The following is a 23,458-nucleotide window of genomic DNA, read 5'->3' as shown; positions in this document are numbered from 1 at the left end:
CCAATTATGCCTTTAACTCTTCTGGCACTGACTCACAAACAAGTGTCAGACAAGGCTTTAACACTTATCTAATCTCTTGTGATCTGCTTAAATAGACCAAGTTCCCATATCTATATAATATCACTGATCTTTGATGTACTGAAAAATAACTTCTGTCTCAAATATCTAATTATCATTGATGTTTCTAATAGACCTCTACTTTTCCTAATCACTTTGTGAGAGATTGAAATGTCTTTTTCTTTCACACTTTGTATTTGTTTTTATGGGTTTACATTTGTACTTGAAAACATTCATAAGTTATGCTTTCCACTGATCAGTGATAATTTGCAGACCCTATCCATACTGCAAGATTCTATCTTCCATCCATCATCCATCTATCTATCCATCCATCCACCTATCATCATCTAATCGTGGAATGTTACGTTGTTATTTGTAGATGTCAGAAACATAACACTTATCTCTGATTTGTTTGTAATGAGAGAGAGACTGAACTGGTGATAGATTTTAGTTGCATTTTCTTGTGGCTTTTATTTTAACTGAAAAGCTTAATTACAAGAAGTTGGAACTCCTTTTAAGCTTTTAAAAATAATTTTAAAATGAAATTGCTGAAAATTTAACTAGTGTCTTCAGTATAGGAAAAGTTTTTAAGTCTAAAAAAAAAAATCAGTCTTCTAGCATGTTACTTTCTTCTTTTTACCTTTTCTCCTCCTTCTTCTTCTTACCTTTAATGGCATGTGTCAATGATCAGTAATTAATAAATATCCTAATTAAAGAGAGGCAAAAGGTGAGGAACAGGAAATTGTAGAACAGTATGGCAATGATTCCTCTGAGTAATTTCCATGTCATTTATTGCAGGGGCACAATTACAGATAACTAAGGTCATTTGTGTCAAATTTTAAAACCTCTTGCTAATGAGGGTTTGCATGTACTGCAACCTTTGAAATCCCAAATAAGTGCAACAACAACAACAAAAAAAAACTATAATGGTATCTTTTCAAGGGAAGAATAAATTTAGCTATGAATATACATTTCAAATCACTAGCCAACAGGTAGATGTTTGATCAAATAGTATTTTATTAAAATCAAGCTTGCCTTTATGATAGCTCTAAACACTAAAAAAAAAAGTACTTATGGATATAGTTTATACTGACAATACTTTGTCTTATTTATTTGCAGTAGCTAACTAGTTGTGTCCTCTTGCATTTGTCTGCACAATATAATTAGCATTTTATTCTATTTTTCCAATTGCCTTTATTAAAAAAATTTGACATTGAATTACATATTATCCTCATCATTTGTTGTATGTGTATGCCTTAACTTAAAAAATAAATTATAGGCAATGTTTTACTCCAAATATTAAGCTACTTCTAAATATGAAAGACTAAGCCCTAATATTAAAACTCATCTTCTTCATTTGTAAAATGAAAGAGTTGGTTTAAATGGCCTTGAGACTGAAGGTACAAATTTGGGATTTGTTGACTTAAAAATTAGGTTTCATCCTTGAGTTTCCTCGTCTTAAGATTGCTGCTTATGAGAATACCCTCTTCTTCACTCTTTGACTCAAGTACCAGACTAGATTTTCCAACACATTACTTTTACCATGACACTCCCCAGTTCAAAAAACCTTTGATTTCTCATTGTACATATAATATAGTTGCATAGTCAAGACCTTCCAAAAGTTTACCCTCAACTAGTTTTCTTCTACTTTGCAACATGAACTGCTCATTGTAGTCAAACCTATCTCCTTCCTGATTCTGTACATAGTCTTCATATTCTGGCCTCTGAAACTTTACTTATGCTAGGCCTCTCTCCAATGTTTTGTTATCTCCCTTGTTCTTACCCTGATTGAATGTTCTCTAACTTAAGTCTTACACATCCATTCAGAATTGCTAACATTGCTTCAAAGAGTGAAAACATCATTTGATTAGAAATCAGATGATTTGTTGTTATCTTAAAAGAAGCACTGAATTTGAGTTCAAGTACTTGGATTCAAATTTGAACTTTGATACTTAGTAACTTTTGACAAACAGCTTAATTTTTCTGGACTTTACTTTTAAACTTTTAAAATGAGACTGAACTAAATTATCTCTAACATCCCTCACAGGTATAAATCCTGTAACTAAAGTGATAATTAAAGCCATTAGGTTATATAAATTCTCTGAGGGAAATACTTTTAAAAATTGAGAAAAGCAAAGGGTTAAAGACCCAGTACTAGTTAATATTCATCATTAGAGGGCACAAGAATGAAAAGATAGACAAAAAAGTTATGGTTAAAGAATTAAATAGCATGGCACAATAAAGGCAAAGAGAAAAGATCTGAATAATGAGAACCTAGGATGCAAGCTCTTTAAAAGCAGGAACTATTTCATTTTTATACTATTATCCCTAGGAGTTTTCACAGTATAGATGCTCAACAAATGCTTGTTGATTGACTGAGAGTGCAGCCAATTATATCAAATTCAAAAATTGTGAAAAGGTAAATGCCAATACATGAGCACTGGTGACTTTGAGATGAACAATTTCAGTAGAATAATTGGCTTAGAAACAAAATTGAAGATTAAAAAAAAAAAAAAGAATAATGGAATGAAAGCAATTGGCATAGAATTCATGAAAAGCTGGGAATGAAAGGAAAGTAAGATCCAAAATAGGTAACATTATTATTATTATTTTTTTAAGTAAAAGTGATGTCAGAATGCTTGAAAGCAGACAGGAAAAAAGAAAGAATAGATAGAAAGTGAATAAGTATGAAAACTAAGGTTCTTGTATTTGCAAAGTCAAATCTAGATTACAGACAGCTTTATAAAGCATTTCCAAAAAGTATGAGATATTGATGATCCTAAAATCTTAATAGAGACTAAAATTATCAGCTTATAACTATTGCTTTGGTTAGTCTGAAATAAATTAATGTCTTTTACCTTCACCGCTTTCCATTCCTTCTACAAAAATACCCCCACACTGGGGAAGAATCCAGTATCGGCGTCGATAACGATCCTGGCCAAACATCATTGACCGTAAAGAGTGAGAAGCGTCAAAGAGCTTCCTTCTGTACTGACTCTGTTGCTGTTAAAGCAAAACAAAACAAAATTAATATATGTATATATTAATATTATTAGAGTCAATTGTTTCTAAAAATCAACCTAAAGATAACTAACTACTTATTTTATTGAAACTGGCAGACATGTCTCCTGGGGAACTAAATCACAGCATTAGGGCAATTCTATTTAGTGGAGTTTCAATCAACTCTTAAAGAAAGCGATTACTTTTAAATGACTAACTTGGCCCTTTTTAATATTAAAAAGATTGGTTTTAAGCAAATATCCTGTAAAGCATTTTTCATATCTGAATATATATAACAGGATCAAATACTTTATTGAGGCAAGGCAGTTAAAATCTTATCAATTATGCAACAGAAAAATGTGTACATGGTGAGTTAAAGTTAGCCGAAGCACTGTAATATAGAACTCCTAATGAGAAACTGGTAGAATTTTAGCTAGAATAAACAGCAGTGATATCAGCCATGTCTGTATATAAACTAGTATTTTACCAAGTTGGCCAATTTAATATGCACATTTTAATAAGCCTATACTTTATTTTTGCATTTTAAAATTGGTTCATCCTAAAATTCAATATACTACAGAAATTTAAATGAAAACAAACAAGAGGATCAATAAATCAAAATTCCAAATTTAGGAAGAAATAAAATTCATAGATAAATGGAAAATATAATGGAAGTTACTAAATTAATTAATATGCAATGCCACTTAATGTTTCATACTATTTGTATAGTGTTAATTTGTAAAGAATAAAGGTATCTTTGGAAATACTTTGAACCTACATTTAAAAAGTAGAAAAAAATAAAAGTGGCTTTTTATGGGTTACATTAAAAGTTTATTTTATTTTTGCAGTTTTTTATTATTTAGTATCATTTACAGTTGAATAACCTTGAGATTGTGAATTCAGCTCATGTATGAATTTTCATCTTGGGTTTAAAACTTCCTGTATGTAAATTATTTGAATACTTTTTTTATACTCAGCCATTTTCATTATTCAAAAGGAATGAGTTTTATATATCTTTATTTAGCATGCAGAATGGTAATTCTACACAATTACAACTTGAAAAAAAGAAACTTTATTTGAAAAGTGCTTACTTTAGTCAGTTTTTCAATCTGTTTCTCTAGTTCTTCAACACTTGCTGCTTGATCACCATCATCCTATAACATAAAAAAAGCATTATTTATCTCTCCTCAAAATAAAAAGAATGGCTACTGAACTTGGTGTTTAATTATAAATATAAAACTTATATAGAATTATAAAAATGTTCATGTTGAAAATTACAAACTAGTCCCCTCAGTTTTTTCTTCTTTAAAAGATTATCTTTAAGAATATAATTTTCATACATTTTAAATAAAAACAATTATTTACATAGAATATTTCCATGTTAACATACTTATTAAAAATGTGTAAAGAGAGGAGGAATACTTAATAACAACAAAATGACAAAAAGCAAATACATGTAGAACTTTGAGGATTTTCAAAGTAAAACACTGTTTTCTCCATTTCAGATAAAGAAAATTAGGCTCAGAAAAATTAAGTGATTTGGCTCATGGTCATGCTGCTAATAAGTTCAGAAGTGGATTCTAACCTAGGTCTTATTGAACTGGGTCCATCTAGTACTTTCACCATTGTCCTATGTCAACCAGCCAGGCTACCCTACATAGTTTTCCCAAGGTCAATATATCTTTTCATTGAATTCAGTGAAAGGTGATATTTCCCCTTTCACCCTTACTTCTCACTTTAAATTGGTCATTAGCACAAAGGGAGGAAAATGATTAAAAAACAAAATATTAGGAAACAAAGAGGGGGTTACTCTAAAAGCTCTTGTATAGCTAACACATTCATAGCAATTATGGTCCCATCTAAATAGCTAGGAGCAACTAAAGAAATCTGACACTGAGTGATGCAAACCACATTAATGAAAATACAATAAATTCCTAATTTACAGAGGAGCTGCTTATCCAGCCTATATATATATTGCCTATGATCTTTGATTTTACCTGTTTTGTCATTCCATTTTAGCTATCACAATGTTTACTAGCAAATGCATTAAAAACTTAGAAAAAAGAAAACAAAAAGCAAAAAGTTTGAGAAGATTACTTGTATTTGTTTAGCTACTGCAACAAAAGAGTTTATGAAGATAGGAGTTAGAATACTGGCAAAAGTGAACTTTTGCATAATCAATGGGTTTCTGTTAATAAATATAACTGAACATTTTTATGTCTAAGGCATTCTAACTAGCCTGTGTTTTATTTCAGAAATTTCATTTTATATGGACTGGAAAAAAGAAAGGGAAATGTATTACTAGTACTATTTGGGGGGATTTTAAAAGACTTTTATGCTACTAAATGTCACCTAAATTAATATCTATCAGATTTTGCTTTAAAATAACTCACATAAAATATAAAGGATATGTTAAACTATATATTTGCTATACCTTCACCCAGGTTTCAGACTATCTTTACCCTCTTCTCTACTGGCACAAAGATATAACTTTATCAAGATTTTGACTAATAGTAATTGGACAAATTTTTGTTTTATTTTTTAAAATTTTAAACTACTTTAAATGACATATTCTATGAGAAATATTGACTTGTTAAAAAAAACTTTAAAAAAGTACTTATAAAGGATAAAATTTGAAGGTTTTGAACCTAAAATTAATTAATTTTAAAAATTAAAAATAAAGTCTGAAAAAATGGATTGTTCCTTTGAGACAAAAAGGTTAATTCCAAATTCAACTTCCACAGTCCCCTTCCTCAATTTCTCAAGAAGTCTCAGCCATCCAAACACAGTCCTTTCCCTTCACTTTAGCTCCCTCACTCAAGAAATCTCATTACTTCTACCCTTGAGTCCTTTCCTTCCTTCCTCTGCCTGGATCAAATTTTAACAAACATCCCTTCTCTCTTATCTTGATTTCTCTGTCGTCTTTGTATGTCTAAGTATTTATATTGATGATTAAGTTCATAATAAAAAAGAAAAAAAGCAGTAGGAAGTATATAAACATCTAAATTATAAAGAAACAGAATTGCTAATTCCACAGAGAGATTATTTAGTGTTGTCAAAAGGTGAATTTTGTTTTCTATAATACATGCACTTTTCTTTTTTTCTTTTTTTTTTTTTTTTGAGGCTGGGGTTAAGTGACTTGCCCAGGGTCACACAGCTAGGAAGTGTTAAGTGTCTGAGACCATATTTGAACTCAGTCCTCCTTGAATTCAGGGCTGATGCTCTATCCACTGTGCCACCTAGCTGCCCCATGCACTTTTCAAAAATATATTATTTTTCAATAGTTGCATTTTGGAAGTAGTGAACCATTACACAAATGATAAATCATTAAGGTGCTAGCTTGTAAAATACTTTTGTTTCTTCAGGGTACTTAATACGGATAGTATCTTAAGGGGGAAAAAAAAAGGATTAGTCTAATTTGCTCATTGAGGCCAAGAGAGGCCAACGATGCCATCTCTTTTTTGGAATGATAATCTTTAAGAGAAACAAAATCCACACTAATGCTTTTTATATTAGTAGTTTAAATAACTATGTCTTTATGATGGTAGCTAAGAATATGAAATATTTCATGTGAAATATTTCATTCTTTGGATTTTGCAATAAAATTCTATAGATATGCTACAGTCTTGAAGGACATAATATAAAAATTCATATACTGTATATCTTACAGTTCTAAGACATAAATCAAGTCCAGTGTTGACTATTAGTTTTGACTAAGTGGCATAAAGTCCATGGCCTTCCCTACACGGCCTAATCAGAAAAGGCAGGGTGAATTTTTTTTATTAAAACATCAACACAGAGCAGGACATGGGAAATTATTTAACTACTTTAAAAAGTTATGGTTAAATAAAGATAAGTTGAATCATGCAGAATCAGGTTGGCGTGTATTTTTGTGTATTGCTTCCTGATCCAGTGTTGATTCCTTGGCTTAAATTTCTACTCATTATGGCTCCTATTTATTGAAAATCTCTTGAATTTTTAGCACTTCAGAGAAACCTAATAGCTTATTTCTGGATCTCAAAAGGTAAAATTATTTATAGATATATCTTTCCCCCAAACACACATACTCTATCAGAAATGAGGAGATACAAGAGGTGGAAGGGGTTACTATAGATTACTTTGCTTCTTTTATTGAATACTTGTCTTGGCACAAAGGACAAGAGCTTGATGGATATAAAGAGCTTTTAAACCCCTTACTCATCCCTTGTAGAACTGAAGGTGACTAACATCACTATTACACTTTTGTATATAACATCTAGGATCATAGCTGAGAGGTACCTTCAAAATTATCTGGTCTATTGTATTCATTTTACTAATGAGGCAACTGTGCTCCAGAGAAGTTGTGACTCACCTGAAGTTACTTAAGCATTAGTGAGCTTAACTACAATTCAGACCTTGGCATAATTATTGTCTCTTCATCTTTGCATCATGGTTCTTGAACAAGTTCACTTTTATTCAATTTTACATAGGAAATGCATGCCTATGTCAATCTACTGAAATAATTAGCTTCATAGTATCTGGTTTATGAACCTCACCATAAAAATATATTTACTATTTAAGATTTTCATATGTGCAAATACCATCCTTTCCATGAAATGACTTTGCTCACTAGAAAATCTATAAAGGCAAACAAGCATCAGTAATTGTTTGATGGTCCAATTCACAGGTACAAGATATCCCCAAAAAGTGAAGTATGCAGCAATCAAGCCCTGGAGTGAATATTAACTGTCTAATGTACCTATAATGTGATTTAGAGCCTAGAGATTATCTCAACAAGGTTGAATTAATTCTGAAATTGAACCCATGAACAAACATTGCCATTTTTACTCTTTATTTTGCCATAAAGCTCTTTAAAGGCTCTAGATGACCTCTCTTGGAGACCAGTCAAAGCTATGAGAATAAAACTTATCTCTGAAAATAAGTCTAGTGTTAGCCAAGAAGTAATTTAGATTTTTCTCTTTCTCTGTCCTTCAATCCCTAAAACAAATACAATGCTCAAAGAATTCCCAAATGCATACTTCTCACCATTGTAAGTCTCCTCTACAGGTCTGTAAGTAGGATAGTAGTTAGTATTATCCGCTGAGCTAACCTGGTTTAAGACTCCAACATGAAGTCTGGGAAAGAAAAGTAGACTCTTCACTGGGAACCAGGTCTAGGGTAAGAATTTGTGCACTAAGTAAAGCAGAATTTGTATTATCAGAGCTGCTGCAACTCAAACACACTCTAAACAGTTTACACTGGAGTTTCAAACCATGACAACTTCCTCAGAGATTCTTTTGATGAGGGGAGACATTTACTAATTCATTGCTAAAATTTCTTATGATAAAATTCCCCAGAATTATGTAAAGAATTAGTAAAAAGCAACTTTGAACGTAATGTAATCAATAGAAATGCCCTCTAAGACTTCTTTTTCAGTCCCCTCCTGTCTTCTTAGCTTTTTCTCCCACTTCCTCATCCCATCCTTGGCTGGATGTTTTCTGAACTACTGCAGCCCAGTTTCCAAAATATCAGTTTTGTTTCACCATATGCTAATTCCTTCTTGCTCTTATCTCAAACTGTTTTATAGGGCTCTTCTCTGTGATTTCTGACTCTTGTGGGTTCATTTGTTCAGTTCCCAGGATAGTTCAAAATAAGTTTTTTATTTGGAAAGCACATAATATAGGGAAAGCAATCCAGATAATTGAAGTCCTCGCCTACAACTGAACTGTTTTGCACAAAGATGATTTACCAAAGCTCTCTTTATTTTTTTCGAAAAACAAAAACCCCACAATATAACATACCAAGTTGTATTATGATTCACCTTAAACACTAGTCAAGAGATGAATAATTCCTCTACTTTTATATATTATCTATAAGTGGCTTCAGAGTGGGAGAGCTATTGAAGTCTGAGTTAGAGCATTTGACAAGAGTTGTTGCCTTTCCATCACAAAGAGCAACTATAATAACAGCAGCATGTATGTGACAATACTTTGAAAAGTATAAAGCATTATACAAAAATAATCATAATTTATATTAATAAACCAAAAGACAAATCTGTGGAGCTATATCACAGTGGCTTAAAGAGTTACATAAAAATAATTATTAACACATTTATATAATGCAATATAAAGTGAATTCAAATTGTATTACCTCATCATCACAAATATCTATTTTCTTCCCTTTTTTGTCATCTTTATCTTCTTCATCTTCATCCTCTTCATCAGCTTGGTCATCACTATCATCATCATCATCATCATCATAGTCACTATCTGCCCCTTTCCTTCTTCGTTTGCGTCCTGTAGTAGGTGTACCCAAAGAATGTGCTTCTTCTCCAAGTTCACCTCCACCTGTAGTGTCTCTTTTTCCTGTCTTTTTAGCATGAATGATTCTGAGTCTTTAAATGTAAAGAAAAAAATCATGTTAAACCTTTATGAAAAATCAATTGAGTTTATAAACCATTTAAGGAAGTCATTTCAATATGCTCATCTCATACTTAGAAATAAATAATTTATAACTAAAAATTAAACAAATGGAAATTAAAGAATGACAAATATTCTCTTATTTAAAACTCATTGTTTGAGATATCTCATTTGTTGAATTAAAACATTAAAAACATAACTTTCCTGTCAAGAATTACAGGAATTTTTCTAAAACAGATGAAAATTCCTAATTATAATAATGAAAATAGCACACTAAACTCACATTCTATAAATAAATAATAATTTTTCTTTAATTACTGAAGAGGAGTTTTCAACCTTTTAAATTCATGAGGAAAGGATTTCTAACATTCTAATAAAAAAAATCATTTTAAATTAAAATTTCACTTTAAATAAAATAAAAAATTTAATAAAAAATAAACTTTAAATGCAAAACAATGAGAAAAATAAGAAATTGTAATTGGTATAAAGAGATAATACTTGTGTCAAAAGAAATTTCATAGCTCCCAAAACTTTAAATTTTTAAAAAAGAGTTTAAAAATAGGAAGGCCAATATTAGTAAATATAGAAAGCAGTCCCTTGGAAAGGACTTGATTTGTCCTCATGTGACATGTGTTCAATGCCGGGCACTACTACTATACATCTTCATGACCTTAGGCAAGTATTTTATATTTCTGTTTTTTTTTTACTTTAAAATGCAGTATTGGGCTAGGTGACATATAAAAAATTATCCCTTTTCAGCTATAAACTTATGATTACATTATCATTTAATCATACAATTATTTGTTATAATAATAATTTCTGGGTTTTGGCTATCTTTATGTCTCATTTAAATTAAACATTTTCATTTCTAATTTTTATATCAAAGTGAGCAAACTGAATTCTATCAGTGATTTACTGCACTTATTGAAGACTTTGCATAAAAATCCAAGACACTTAATTTTAAGGAAATATAACTTACTTGCGAAGTTTACCTTCTACCATCCATTTATCTCTTCTTAAGTTTGACATATAATCAATATTTTTGTCAATTTCACTGCCAATATAAAAAAAATAGGAATATACTATCAAACATTAGTATGTATTTTCCATTTCACAAAAAAACCTGCCTCCAACCTCTGAGAACATAAATACATGTGTGTACTGATACATATGTTTTAGATACATTTCAATACTGAATAATTAGAGACAGCATGGTATTTAGTGAGTCCTGTCACAAACTAAAGGCTGTATCTGACTCATACTCTCCTCAATACCCCATGCCAATTTATTAGTTACAGAAGAGTTGATATAATCTATATTGGTGAAAGGTGTTTCTACATTGGAGTTTTTTTTTTTTAAGATCACCTGCCCAGATTCTTCTCAAAATTAAATTCATATTGAAAGATGGCCTTAGACCCCAGAAAACTTGAGTTCAAGTCCTACTTAGATACAAAATGGTTATATGACCCTAGGCAAATCACTTAACATCTCAATATTCTTGGAAATTCTAATAAGATAAGTCTGCAATAATGCAGTTTTATCATCCAGGAAATTCAATCCCTATCCCTAACACCATACATGCATATAAAGAAATGTACATTCTTATGCACTATCATGATGTAGCATAAAATTTATGCTATCAAAAGTTGTCAATTCTTAAATGTTTAACCCCAAGCCAAGAATATTGCAATAATCAGTGGCAATAAGGGTAAAATAATTAGTGACACTCTTCTCTTTCTTGAGTAAAAGTCATAACACACTTGATTGCAATTACCCTACAACATCAATAAAAACCATTCATTTTTCAATTTCTATTCATTATTACAATCAGCTGCTAAACGACTGTTAGGCACAGAATTGTCTGTGAATGAAGAGATTTTTCCATGAAAATATATGGGTTTACATTCTTTGGAATTTAAGTTGCTGTCATTATAACAAGAAACAATATATTAGAGATAAGGGACATTTACATATCATCTATGATGTGCTAGGAACTGTACTAAGCTTAGATAAATTATCCAATCATAACATAATAGATGAGAAACCATGATAATGAAAAAGTGTGGATGAAAATGTGTTTACACAGAAGTTTGGACTCACAAAAGTGATATATATATTTAGCCCTGCATAATTTGATATTATCTTTTATCTGGAAGCCAAAGGATGGGGGTTGGGATGTGACTGAAATCTAAAAATCATGAATGACAAAAATAAGTTAAATAGGGACTTAGTCACTAAGATATAGAAGTGGTCTTTGAAATTTGAGAAGTTTAAAACAAGCAAAACAAAGTAATATTTAACATAACTTTATTATGTTAAATATTTAATAATGATAATGAACATAATGGAATTGCTTACTACAAATGAGTGGCACTAGCAGAATTAAAAATGGTTCAAACAAACTTTTGAATGACAGAGCTATAAATGCCTAATCCAAGAGACCATTATTTAAACTTGAAGGATGATGTTAAGCTAAAAAATCACTAAGGCCTTAGCTACAAAATATTAAATGATGGTGCTAACAAAAGATTACTGGCCCAAATGGATAATAGGTTTGAGCCAACAATCACGGAATTCCTGTGTTTTCAGAACTTAAGACTTATACTTCACATTGGCAATTCCCAAGAAATGGAACATTTGGGTCTCACTCCCTCACAAGACTTTCTTTTAATTACCTTAACAAAGCATTAGTCCAAATTATCAATAATTAGCATAATACAAACTTGTTTGTTACTATAACTACATAATAGAAGACAAATAAAATAGGTGGATCTATTAAATAGATTGTTTCTAACTAGTCTATTTGACAATTTAGGAGAACACAAGACAGTTTCTAGTAGGATAGGATGATCATTACAGCCATTAGGTCTCATGAAACATCAAGAAAATTAAGGAATAAAGAGACAGGAGCTAAAGTTTTTATATCTCCTAATAATAAAAGACACTTCTTGGAAAAAGTGAACTTAAACAGGAACATTAAATCTTATACAGTTAGTCCACAATGAATATCTTTTAATTCAGATTAAAAAAAAACAACAAAAAACTTTTGTAAATCACTATAAAGGTCAAAGAGGAAATACAAGAAATAACCAGTATAATGGATTATAAAACCACAGCAAAGTAATTAGGATACTCTCACCTTACAACACTCTTGCTACAAGCTAGCTCATTAATGAGGAAAGCAAGTACTGATGCTTTCTGAGCGGGAGTGTGTGCTTGAAAAGCTTTTGTCTTTAGGCTTTCTGTAAGTTCAGTTTGTCCACAATGGGCTTCCATAAAAATCTGTAAGATCTCAGAAACATTGTCGCGGTTGACACCAACATTCAATAAGTGTTCCCCAAGAGTTGTTTTGGCCTGTAAAAGTTTAATTGTTTAATTATTCATAGCCATTTAAAAATAAAACTTTCTACAATAAACTCATCAATTTTAAAATACTTAGGATTATTAAATATATCCTGGATAGGGAGTGCATATAGTGATGGGATTGAGGCAGGAGGAAAGCAGCAGGAAACAAGAGAATAGTCTAGTACTTGTGTCTTCTTTGCACCTTCCATGTATGTGTTTAAGTGAGAGCACTCATGGGCTTCATTAAGTAGAAATCAGAAACATTCCATGTGTGAATTTCTGAATTCACTTAATTACTCACAGTGAGCATATCCAATTCCTCATTGTCCTAGGTGCAGATACTGGCACTTGCTAGGTACATGCCATTCTATGATGTCTTCACACATGGGACTTCAGCCTTGTCTCTGAGTTCAGTTATCAAGTAATTCTATAATTATTTAGCATGTAATACTTAGTTTTCTAGGATATGGTCTTAAGACTTTCTGGAGCTAATCAAAATAGTTATTTAGTAAAAAAGTAATTAATTTAAACTGATAGTTAAAATTTTTAAGGATTTTGTATGCATGAAGGTACATGTGTATATGTGTGTGTGTGTGTGTGTGTTTACCTTATATCCTGTTATTAGACCTGGATCACAGACAGCGGCAGAAAGAAGCCTTACAAGTAAGTCCTGTACTTCACCCATGCTGTCTCCTATATTGAGTAATCCCTCTTGAAGAACACTCAGGTTTGGGACGTCAATGTTCACGTCGAAGCCTAGAACTTTACCAAAATTTCTTAAAAACTGTACCACCATGAGACAATCTGAAAATGTACTTCCAGAGAGAACAAGTCCTGGGATGCGCGGTAACTCTGGCAAAGGCTGGAAACGGAAAGACAGAATCATACATCAGTGAGTTTGTGTATCTTGAAGAGCCTGTGCTATGAAATTCAGCTTCTGTAAAGGGAACACTGAGGAATTTTTGTTCAAGTACCAGTATTTCAATAGCCTGTGGGTTGTATGAATTAAATATAGAAGAGGAACTTAATTCCCTACTTTATTTTCTGGCTAAGTAAATAAGAATAAAAATGTTGTCATCTGCCTACATAGGAAATGGTACTGAAATTCTAACTGTGATGACTGATTTGAACTATTCTGTCTACATTATTTTTTAGGATAAGGTGTGCATTTTTAAAATATCTAGATTTGTATTGAGCATAATCTATAACAACAGGGTATACCAACAATCCTGTTATCCCATAAGAAAAGAAGTTAAGCTGGCTAAAATGATTCTGGTCTTATGAATGCTAAAGTGGAAAATGACAAAAGAGACTTCTAGCAATATTGCAGTGATTTTGATAATTACAGCTTATAGTCAATACAAAACTAGTATTTTATGCCTTAAAAAAGCAGATAACATATTTTTTAATATTACATTACATAAAGGAACTTTAAATATGACTCAAAGTAGGTGTTCTTAACCTGAAGTTTGTGAATTTGTTTTTTAAAAACATTGGTAAATGTAGTTCAATAATTGGTTTGCTGATAATTCTCCATTTGATTTTATATATTTAAAAATGCTATTATGAGAAGGGATCCCTAGTTTTCACCAGGCTGCCAAAGGTCTATGACAAAGTTAAAAAGCCTTGCTCTAATGAATCACTACTTTCCAACAGCAATAAAACAAAATATTTGCTAAAAGCAGTGCCTAATGAAATGGAATGTAAATGCTTTATGCCTCTGAGAGAGATGGAGTTCTTGGAGTCTATAAAAGCAGAGCACAAGCCCTAACAGGTTCTGCTAAGGAAGAAAAACTTTGAATACTATTTCAGTGTTAAGAATATGCATGTGTTTATTCATGGATGAGCTAAATTTCATAAGGTTCATCATGAAAAGACAGTCCATATGTGGTGACTTTTTAGTCACCTACTGACCTATTGACATCCACAGGGTTTTAGTATATGCTGGTGAAGTAACTGCCCACATCTGATGAAATAATAGTTCTTTGAATACTGATGTATTCAAGGAATTACTATTCATATTTCAGATGAACGTCATGTAAAGATATAATGGAAGGAAAAACATTACAATCATCTATTCCTAGATCACATATCTCTGGAGGTTACAAGAAAAATACCTCTCTATGAATTATTGCCAAGACATAATAAGCTGTTATTTCTGCAAGATGTCTACATAATGTTATATAAGATCCTGTTAGTTTTCAAGATGACATCTGGATATCCTCTGATGTTCTATTTACAAAATTTAGTTTCTTTATCAAAATTACATTTCTTTGAAGGTCTAAACAAGAACAAATAGGCAAGAGATATTAAGTTTAAGGGCAATAAATCATAACAGCAATAAAGTCATGGACCATTAGTCTCAAATCTTCAAGAAAAGTTCATCTATTTGACCTGAATATTTACCTGCCCGAAGGAAAGTGAAAGACCTAATCACATCTTGAGACAACTGATCCAACTATTTTACATATCTGTCTTGGGGCTTCTATGTATTTAACATTAATATATTTCCTGTATTCTCATATAGATGTTAAGTTATCAAACAATATAATCTCTGAAAATTCAAATTTGAGGATGACTCAAAAGTTAATAAAGTGACAAATGGTGATTGTGAGTAGGCCCTGCCATGATGTAAAAAGTCATGATTAAGGAAATACTCAGAAAAAGAAGTGGGCTGATTAGCAAAGGATATCAACCCACCCAAAGGTGGACTGAGAGAAAAGGATATCACTATTATTACAATAGTGTCACAAAAATCTCTTGAAGATTTATGGGAGAACGTGGACAAAAATTATACAGAATGAATATTTTTGGCATGAGATCTATTGTGGTGATGGGAATATCTACACTGATGATAGAAATGAATGAGGTCACAGATCCATCAAATTAGCTTCTGTGTTGGTTTTTGACAACATTACTCCTTTGAACTACTGGGGTAGCTTTCTAGGGAGATTCTAGAACAATTAAGACTTGATGCCTCCAGATGCTATGTAATACTGAAAATAAAAGGTAAATACTCCCAAAACAGGGAATTCCTAAAAAAGCCTGCTTATATCTCAAAGTCCAACCATAAGTCCAATCATATGGGCTTCTACCTAGTTAAAAAGGATAATTTTTTATGGGCAATTTAGAGTAAAAAAAGTGGGGGCAAGAAAATGGAGAAGAGATCATATAATTTTTTAATAGGATAACATGATAAAAATTACCTTTTGGTCTGCTAAGCACATATCTTCATTAGGCTTCTTTAGTTCCTTTGCCATTTCTAATTCTAATCTTCGTTGTTCTAGTTTGCGTTCTTTATTTAACCTTTTTTCATCACGTTTCTCTTGCTTCAATCTTTCTTTCTCCTTAAAAAAAAAAAAAATCATCTCTGTATTTCTCTTCAAGTAATAGGTACATTTGAAAAAGCTCCAATGAAAATGAAGAGTGAAGAATACATAAACTTGTAAATTCTTGGCTTGTGGAGCTTGAGACACTTAGGAAGGCTGGCAACCACTTTAACATTTGGTTTTCTCCATTGTAACATGGGAATAATGATGTTCATACTATTTAACTCTCAAGGTTGTAGGAAATATGCTTTATAAATCACAAAGTATTTTATAAATAATGAATGTGAATCACTGTTATTAATTTCAAAAACAAAAGCAGAGATATCAAATTCCTCTTAGGAGATTTATGAAATCTAAAGAGTAATTATGATTTCATGTTAGACACTATCTTTTATGCTTCAAATTAGGACTCATAAGATATCTTTGTCTATTAGATGTCTAGATTAGGCTCATGAGACCCACTCTATATCCCAACAACAAAGTATAGGCAATAACTATACAACAAAAGATATACAACAAAATTGATATAAAGAATTCCATTATTATAGAGTATTGTAACATCAATGATATGAGTATTCACTTCAATAATGCAACTCATCTAGTTTAATAAAAGCAATAGATAATGCATATGGCACTTTAAAGTTGACAAATTTTTAGATTAATTTGGAAAACAAATTTTTTTAAGTCTTGCTATCTATATCTTTATACCATTACCAGCTAATATCTCAAGGCACAATAAAGTGCTCTGTGAATAGCATCAGATATAAGTCTCATTTGAAATAATCTTCCTGATAATTTTGACTTTCTTGGATACCCTTCTTGTCAGATGTGATTACATAGCAATTGTTTTTCCATCATAATGTTAGTTATGAAGGAGCTATATGATAAAAAGTGTCAGCCCTGCCACATTCTTATTCACTTATGCTTACACAATCTGTAGTTTTTTAGAACACTTGTCAATTCTGTGATGAACAATTTAGTGAAAATTATACAATGTAATCTACAAAGCCACTTAACTGAATATACAAAATTATAATACATTGCAATGCACTCACTGTGATCTATGAAATTGAGTGAATTTAATAGATAGTAGATGATTAATAAGTGCTTTTTGATTGATTACCAATCCCTCCCTATGATGGAATTCTTATTTTTCTTCAAATTACCTCAAATAAAGGATTCATGATTATCTAACATATAAAATGGGGCTAGTCAATCTACTCTATATATTAAACATAAGGTTTATTTTTAGATAGCAATATAAAAAGTTATGTATAACCCTCTCTGAAGACCAAAGTTCGATGCAGATGACTATAAAATAATAACTTGTAGAAGATTAAAATGAGAGGTTTATTGAATATATACTCTAAACAAGAGTAACATAGATTTAAGATCTAAGGACCCAGAAGTTCAAAAATGAGAGTTATGACTGAAGCCACAAGTTTGATAGCTAAGAGAATGTTCTAAAGATCTGAGTGTCTAGGCTAAGAAATATCACTGGATATAAAATCCTGTGTTATCCAGAACTTCGAAAAGCATAGGCAAAACCTATGGAGAAAAAATAGAAAGTTCTCTCTGATGCCTAAAGGGTTTAAATATTAGCTGCTACTTTTCTGGGAAAAAAAAAAAGTTCCAGGACTTTACACTTGAAAAGAAAACAAAACAACTCAAACCAGAATAGATTATTGTGGAGGTTCTCAGGAGAAGCCTGCTTTAAAGTTAATTTCAATTGAAGCTAAGAGCATCTCCACAAGTACTTGTTCAATGGTGCCTGAGAGCAGCTATATCTCTTGAGGAACAGTATCTGATAGAAACCACATTGAGTACATAAATCTATGTAGAATAAATAAATACCATTCCTGGAGTCAGGAAGACCCAAGTTCAAACTAACCTCAGACTCTTACAAGCTGTGTGATCCTGGGAAAATCACTTAACTTTGTTTGCCTCAATTTCCTCATCTGTAAAACTGCTAAAGAAACATATGTTTCCATTATCTCAGCCAAGAGATACCCTAGATGGGAGTCATGGAGAGTTGAATGTGACTGAAATGGCTGAACAACAACAACAAAAAAAAAACACCACAGGTTTTGGCAATAAGAGAGCATTAACTGTTGGAGGGAGTGTAAAAAGGCTTCAGGTAGAAGGGGGTGCTTGAGTAGTATCTTAAGAAAAAAGAAGGATTCTGTGATGTACAGGGGAAGAGAGAGTAGAATCCAGGAATTGGGAACCTCCAGCATAAATGTGCTCAAACATAAACATACACACACACACACACACACACACACACACACACACACACACACACACAATACATTTGAGCATAAATTTTATACACATATACATATGTTATTCTAAGAGTGCAAAATAATGTAAAAATAAACAGAAGTCTTCATTTTTCTTTCATGAAAGGATTATTTAGCCAATGAAAGTATCTTAAATGAAAATGAAAGTCATCATTAGAGTTGAGTACACAAGGTTGCTGTGGGGAAATGATAAATAGTAAAGTAGTAAGTGAATTGTTCCTATTATTCTATGAAAAAAAAACCAAAAACTTATGTACCACAGTGTTATAATAAAAAAAAAAAAAAATTGTGACAGAACAAAACTCAGATGGCTTTGAGCTATTATTGTAAAGATTTACAATTTAGGGGACCAAGAAATTTTGGGGCAAGCTATTTCCCTTCATTTTTGCATTTTATAATTCTATTGGGTGCCTTACAAGTTTGTTCTGGGCATAATTAGAAGTGAGAATACATTTCTTATGACAGCAACTTGTACTTAATTTTAAAAGGCATAAATTTAAGAGCCACAGGATTACTTCAGGCTACCAGCAGAATAAAAGTGTAAATGAGATTATTAAAACAGAACTATTTCTAGAAGACAGATACAAGGAGAGAAATAAGTTAAGGGTAAATATTGATTATGTTGAATTTACCTAGGACTGAACAAGCACAGCTGATTTTTGAGTGCTTCATTTTTCTATTAATATGATATATATGTGATAAATTAATGTCTCTTTTATATGATACATTTTCCTAATTCTTTATAGAAAAAAGGACTACTAAAATATAGCCACAAATACTTATTAAATTCTATGTTACTTTTTTGTTTTTTAACTTACATAAATTTATCTTTCAGTACTATGCTAATTATATTGTAACAAGTAACTTTTCAAATTAAATTACTTGTGAACTGATTCTTAACATATAAAAATTTCAGGATGCTATATGCCTCAGTGAAAAGTAGATTTGCTTATGTACAAATATCTGTGTAGTGTAACAGTATTTTCTCTAAGAAAGGACTGCCATAAATCCAAAATGATGAAATATGCTTATCCCTTGAATCACTGGGGGGCTGTGAATTTCCTTCTGTTTTCAAACTGCTTATTAGATGGCTTCTGTAAGCTCAAGTACAGTCTTCTAGATTATGGTTATGTCTACTAAAATGCTGACATAGTCATTTTGTGAGAGATGCATGTTTAACAATCTTTTGTTGTTTATTGGGCCTTAGGGAAACATAGAACTCTACTACAATTACTCTAGTCTGTTACTCAGTTTACACGAATAAAGAGATTACAAAATCTGTGCACGACGTAATTGTCAGTCTTAATAGATGAAATTGAGATTCTAGACCTATTGTTACTTTCCCTACAACTATTTGTTCAAACCACTGAGTGTTCATGGATTATTAAGAAATAAGTCATATGTCAAATTACTCGAATTATGCTAAAAAGGTATGTCATCTTTTATTCACACAGTCAAAAACAATTAGCTATTTTTACAACATGATAAAAATGACATTTAAGACTGAGGTTCATTAATATATTTAAAACTAACTTCTGATTTAAAATTAAAAAAAAAACAACAGCATGACAAGAGAAGAGAATTTAGTTATTTTTGACAAGATTTTCATATAAGGAAAAAAGATAAGGATATAATACTATTTTGCAAATACTAATTTGGGGACAAATTGGAGAAGGTAGTAAATAATTCATAATATTTCTCTTATTATGTAAAACCACCTAAGAGATATCCTGCTAGAATTCTTTAAATCTTTATGGATACTGTTAAGGTTAGTTGGGTATACCTATGAAAGGTCTTCAGGATAGCTAGGTGGTTAAGGCCTAGAGTCAGAATCTGCCTTTATTTGTCCTTAGATTATTACTAGCTGTATGATCTTGGGAAAGCCACTTAATTCCTGTCAACTAGAGAAGGAAAGGGTTATTTGCCAAGAAAACCCCATAGACAGTTGATCCACAGGGTCATTAAAAGGAGGACATAACTGAATAACGAACAACAAAAAATCAATTAAGGCATTTATGAATAGTTTTTAGTAACAGAAAAAGTATTGCTATTTGTCATTTCTGCTTCACACCTACTCCTACAAACACTTTTGTATCAAAACCACAGATCTGATTGTGCCAGTCCTTTGCTCAAGAAACCTTGGTGGCTCCCTCTCAAGATTAAATACTATCAGCTCTGTCTGGCATTTAAAACCTTTCACAATATGGCTCCAATCTATTTTCTCAAATATGTCTAGATATTACTCTTCTTAATTGATTTCCAACTAATTGGGTTTTATTGTTTCCTATATACAACAAACCAATACCTGGCACATAACAGGCATAATAGGCATGTGTTCGTTCAATTGAATTGAATCATGGAATTAAAGGTAAAGAGATTCAGAGTCATACATTTCATATTAATTCAGCCCTTTAAGGACTTTTAACTAAATTTAACCTAAAATATTATTTATGAGCTGTTCTAACAGAGGTTTCTAGCTCTGTTATTATACAATTCTATGTATTTAACTTAAACTACTCTGTGTAGTAGAAAGTAGGCAGTGGTTTTATAGGTGTGCCCATTCTGATTTTGTATTCTTTTCACTTGTAATTAGAGAAGATATATGGTTTAGTTTCATGTGTCACTCAGGACACATGAGGTAGAGGTAGAGGTAGAATAGGGACTGGGGGGTTGCACCTATGGTTTCATTAATACAGGGAACTCTCAGTTCAGGAAACTCTCTTCACCACTATATATTTTATTCTAGTCTCCTAGACTGGGGCCAAGGAGTACCTTTAAATCACTAGCTCTTTAAATGCTGCCTTGGGGACTGGAGAAGATTGAAGAGTATCTTTAGGTCTTGTGCTTGGCCTGGGCACCTAACTCTTGAACCTCCAGAACATAATATACTGAACCTAAGATCTTTTGAAGTCCCAGATCATGTTGTATGTGTCTTGAATGAGCCACAGAGGCTAGAGTGGAGGATACTATGCAGGTACTTGGTTGCAGATGGTACTGGAAAAGATGGAGAAGTAGCAATCTAATTTCAGCAATTCATTAAATAGGGAATGTTCACTTGGTGCTGATATAGTAACAGAATAGTGAACTATAATCTTTCTTTATAAATATACAAATACATGTTCTCTGATGAGATATCATGTCCAACCTACATGATTTTCTAGGTATAACAGCGCAATGAGCTTAGATGTCTTGGGTTAGGGAGGGTCGATTATTTGAAAATTTATCACAGGGAATTAGCTTACCAGTTATGGAAAGTCAGGTTAGTATATGTTTTAAAATTCAGTATAAGAAAATTCATCCTGGGGCAATTCCCCATCAATACCATGAATATGAGAAAGCATTCATTGACTCCTTCCCTTTTATTAAGCATCAGAGAACTCATAATAGAGAGAACTCTTTACACATAATGGGAACATCCATTTCTCATCTCTTTTTAAATATCAGGGATAAATCCAGTGAATGTAATGAATGTGCAGAAAATATTCAGCCAAAGCTTAAACTTTACTATTACATAATTCATAGTGGAAAGAAACCATAGTGGAAAGTGAATTTAACAAATGTGAAAAAGATTTCACTCCTCAGCTCTCATTTATCATTAAAAAACTGAGATGTATACAAATGGTAGAGAAACTATAAGAATGCGACAAATGTGAAAACTTTTGTTTATACACATAAGGCTCACACATTAAGTACCTTTGTGCTGGGAAGTACACTAAGATAATAATATATACTGAGAGACTTGTAAATTCCTAGGAGAATTTAAGCTCCTTGAAAGCAAAACCTACTTTGTTTTAATCCCTGATACACAGTAGCCACTTAAAAAAATGCTTGTTGAATTGAATGCAAATGGCTGACAAATGACCAGAAGATTGGCTCTAAGTCTGGTTAATGTTTCATGTTATAGGTGTTACAAATTATCTAGTTTTACAGCACATGGAGAGGAGAACAATATCAAAAAGGATGTTAGAAATAGATCAACTTAGGGGCAGCTAGGTGGTACTGTGGATAGAGCACCAGCCCAAAATTCAGAAGGACTTGAATTCAAGCCTGGCCTCAGATACTTAGCACTTCCAGCTGTGGAAGAAGGGAGCCAGGTGTTATGAAGAGCAATGGCTTCTTGATTTTTTTCCAACAATAACAAAGAAGTTTTGTGTCTTCTATGTTACTAAGTCTAAAACCAGGGAGAAATTAATAGCTTTAATTATAAAGGAAAATTGAAGTGGTATAGAACATTAATAGCAGAAGTTATGGAAAGCTTTCTTTATGGAAGGAGGAAAGAGAACAAGAATTCTGAGAAGCAGAGATGAAGGAGTGTATTCCAATCATGGGAGATGGAGCAAGACTTCAGGGAACATAGCCTGTTTTAGCTGGAACACTGGAGTGGAGTAATGGGGAATAAGGCTGGGAGAGTTGATGAAAGCCCAATTATAGAGAGGCTTTAAACACAAATATGAGGGATCTGGGTTTTACCCTATGGGCAGTGGGGAGCCATTTAAAGTTTTTCAGGAAAAAAAAAAGTGATATAGTAGACCAGTGCCTTTGTTGTTATTAGGAAGATTCTTTTGTCAGTTTTGTAGTTAGTGAAATGTACTTGAAGTCAGACGATTTTTTATCTGCCCTTTTCTCCCCAGAACCCTACAGCATAGTTTGGCTTGGGTCCACTTGGCTTGGAGTGTGAAATTAAGAGAGGAGACCAACTAGGAGAATATTGTAGTAAAATGATTTAGGTGAGGATTGAGAGGACCTATATTATTGATGAGAATGGTGGTGAGGTGAGAGAAGAGAGTCATATGAGAGATGCTGAGAGAAGGACAATGTAGGTATATAGTTAATTAAGAAGTATGGGGGGGGGGAGAACAGTCAAGGATGAGTCAAAGTTTCTGAATCTAATTCACTGAAAGGATAGTGATGCTCTCTATACATATCAGGAAATTTATAAAGGTAAAGTTGGAGTGGAAGACATTAAGTTCTCTTTGAGACATTGAGCTTGAGATAACTATAGGATTATCCAGGAATCAAAATACAG

The 23,458-nt window shown here is 32.0% G+C and overlaps 1 protein-coding gene across 44 annotated transcripts in view; it reads right to left on the bottom strand.

The window, feature by feature from the left end:
• The window catches only part of BAZ2B (bromodomain adjacent to zinc finger domain 2B), a 322,506-nt gene that overhangs the window by 29,344 nt on the left and 269,704 nt on the right, over positions 1–23,458 (bottom strand). For all 44 annotated transcript variants that reach the window (XM_074303358.1, XM_074303359.1, XM_074303367.1 and 41 more), the window contains 7 exons: positions 16,007–16,147; positions 13,408–13,662; positions 12,595–12,809; positions 10,435–10,509; positions 9,187–9,430; positions 4,149–4,211; positions 2,916–3,060 (listed from right to left, as the gene is read on the bottom strand). In XM_074303358.1, the coding sequence (XP_074159459.1) occupies positions 2,916–3,060; positions 4,149–4,211; positions 9,187–9,430; positions 10,435–10,509; positions 12,595–12,809; positions 13,408–13,662; positions 16,007–16,147 (1,138 nt within the window). The remainder of the gene's footprint in view (positions 1–2,915; positions 3,061–4,148; positions 4,212–9,186; positions 9,431–10,434; positions 10,510–12,594; positions 12,810–13,407; positions 13,663–16,006; positions 16,148–23,458) is intronic.

Source organism: Sminthopsis crassicaudata, chromosome 3 (assembly GCF_048593235.1).
Source record: "Sminthopsis crassicaudata isolate SCR6 chromosome 3, ASM4859323v1, whole genome shotgun sequence".
Taxonomy (NCBI): Eukaryota; Metazoa; Chordata; class Mammalia; order Dasyuromorphia; family Dasyuridae; genus Sminthopsis; species Sminthopsis crassicaudata.
This window is presented reverse-complemented; position numbering and strand designations above follow the sequence as displayed.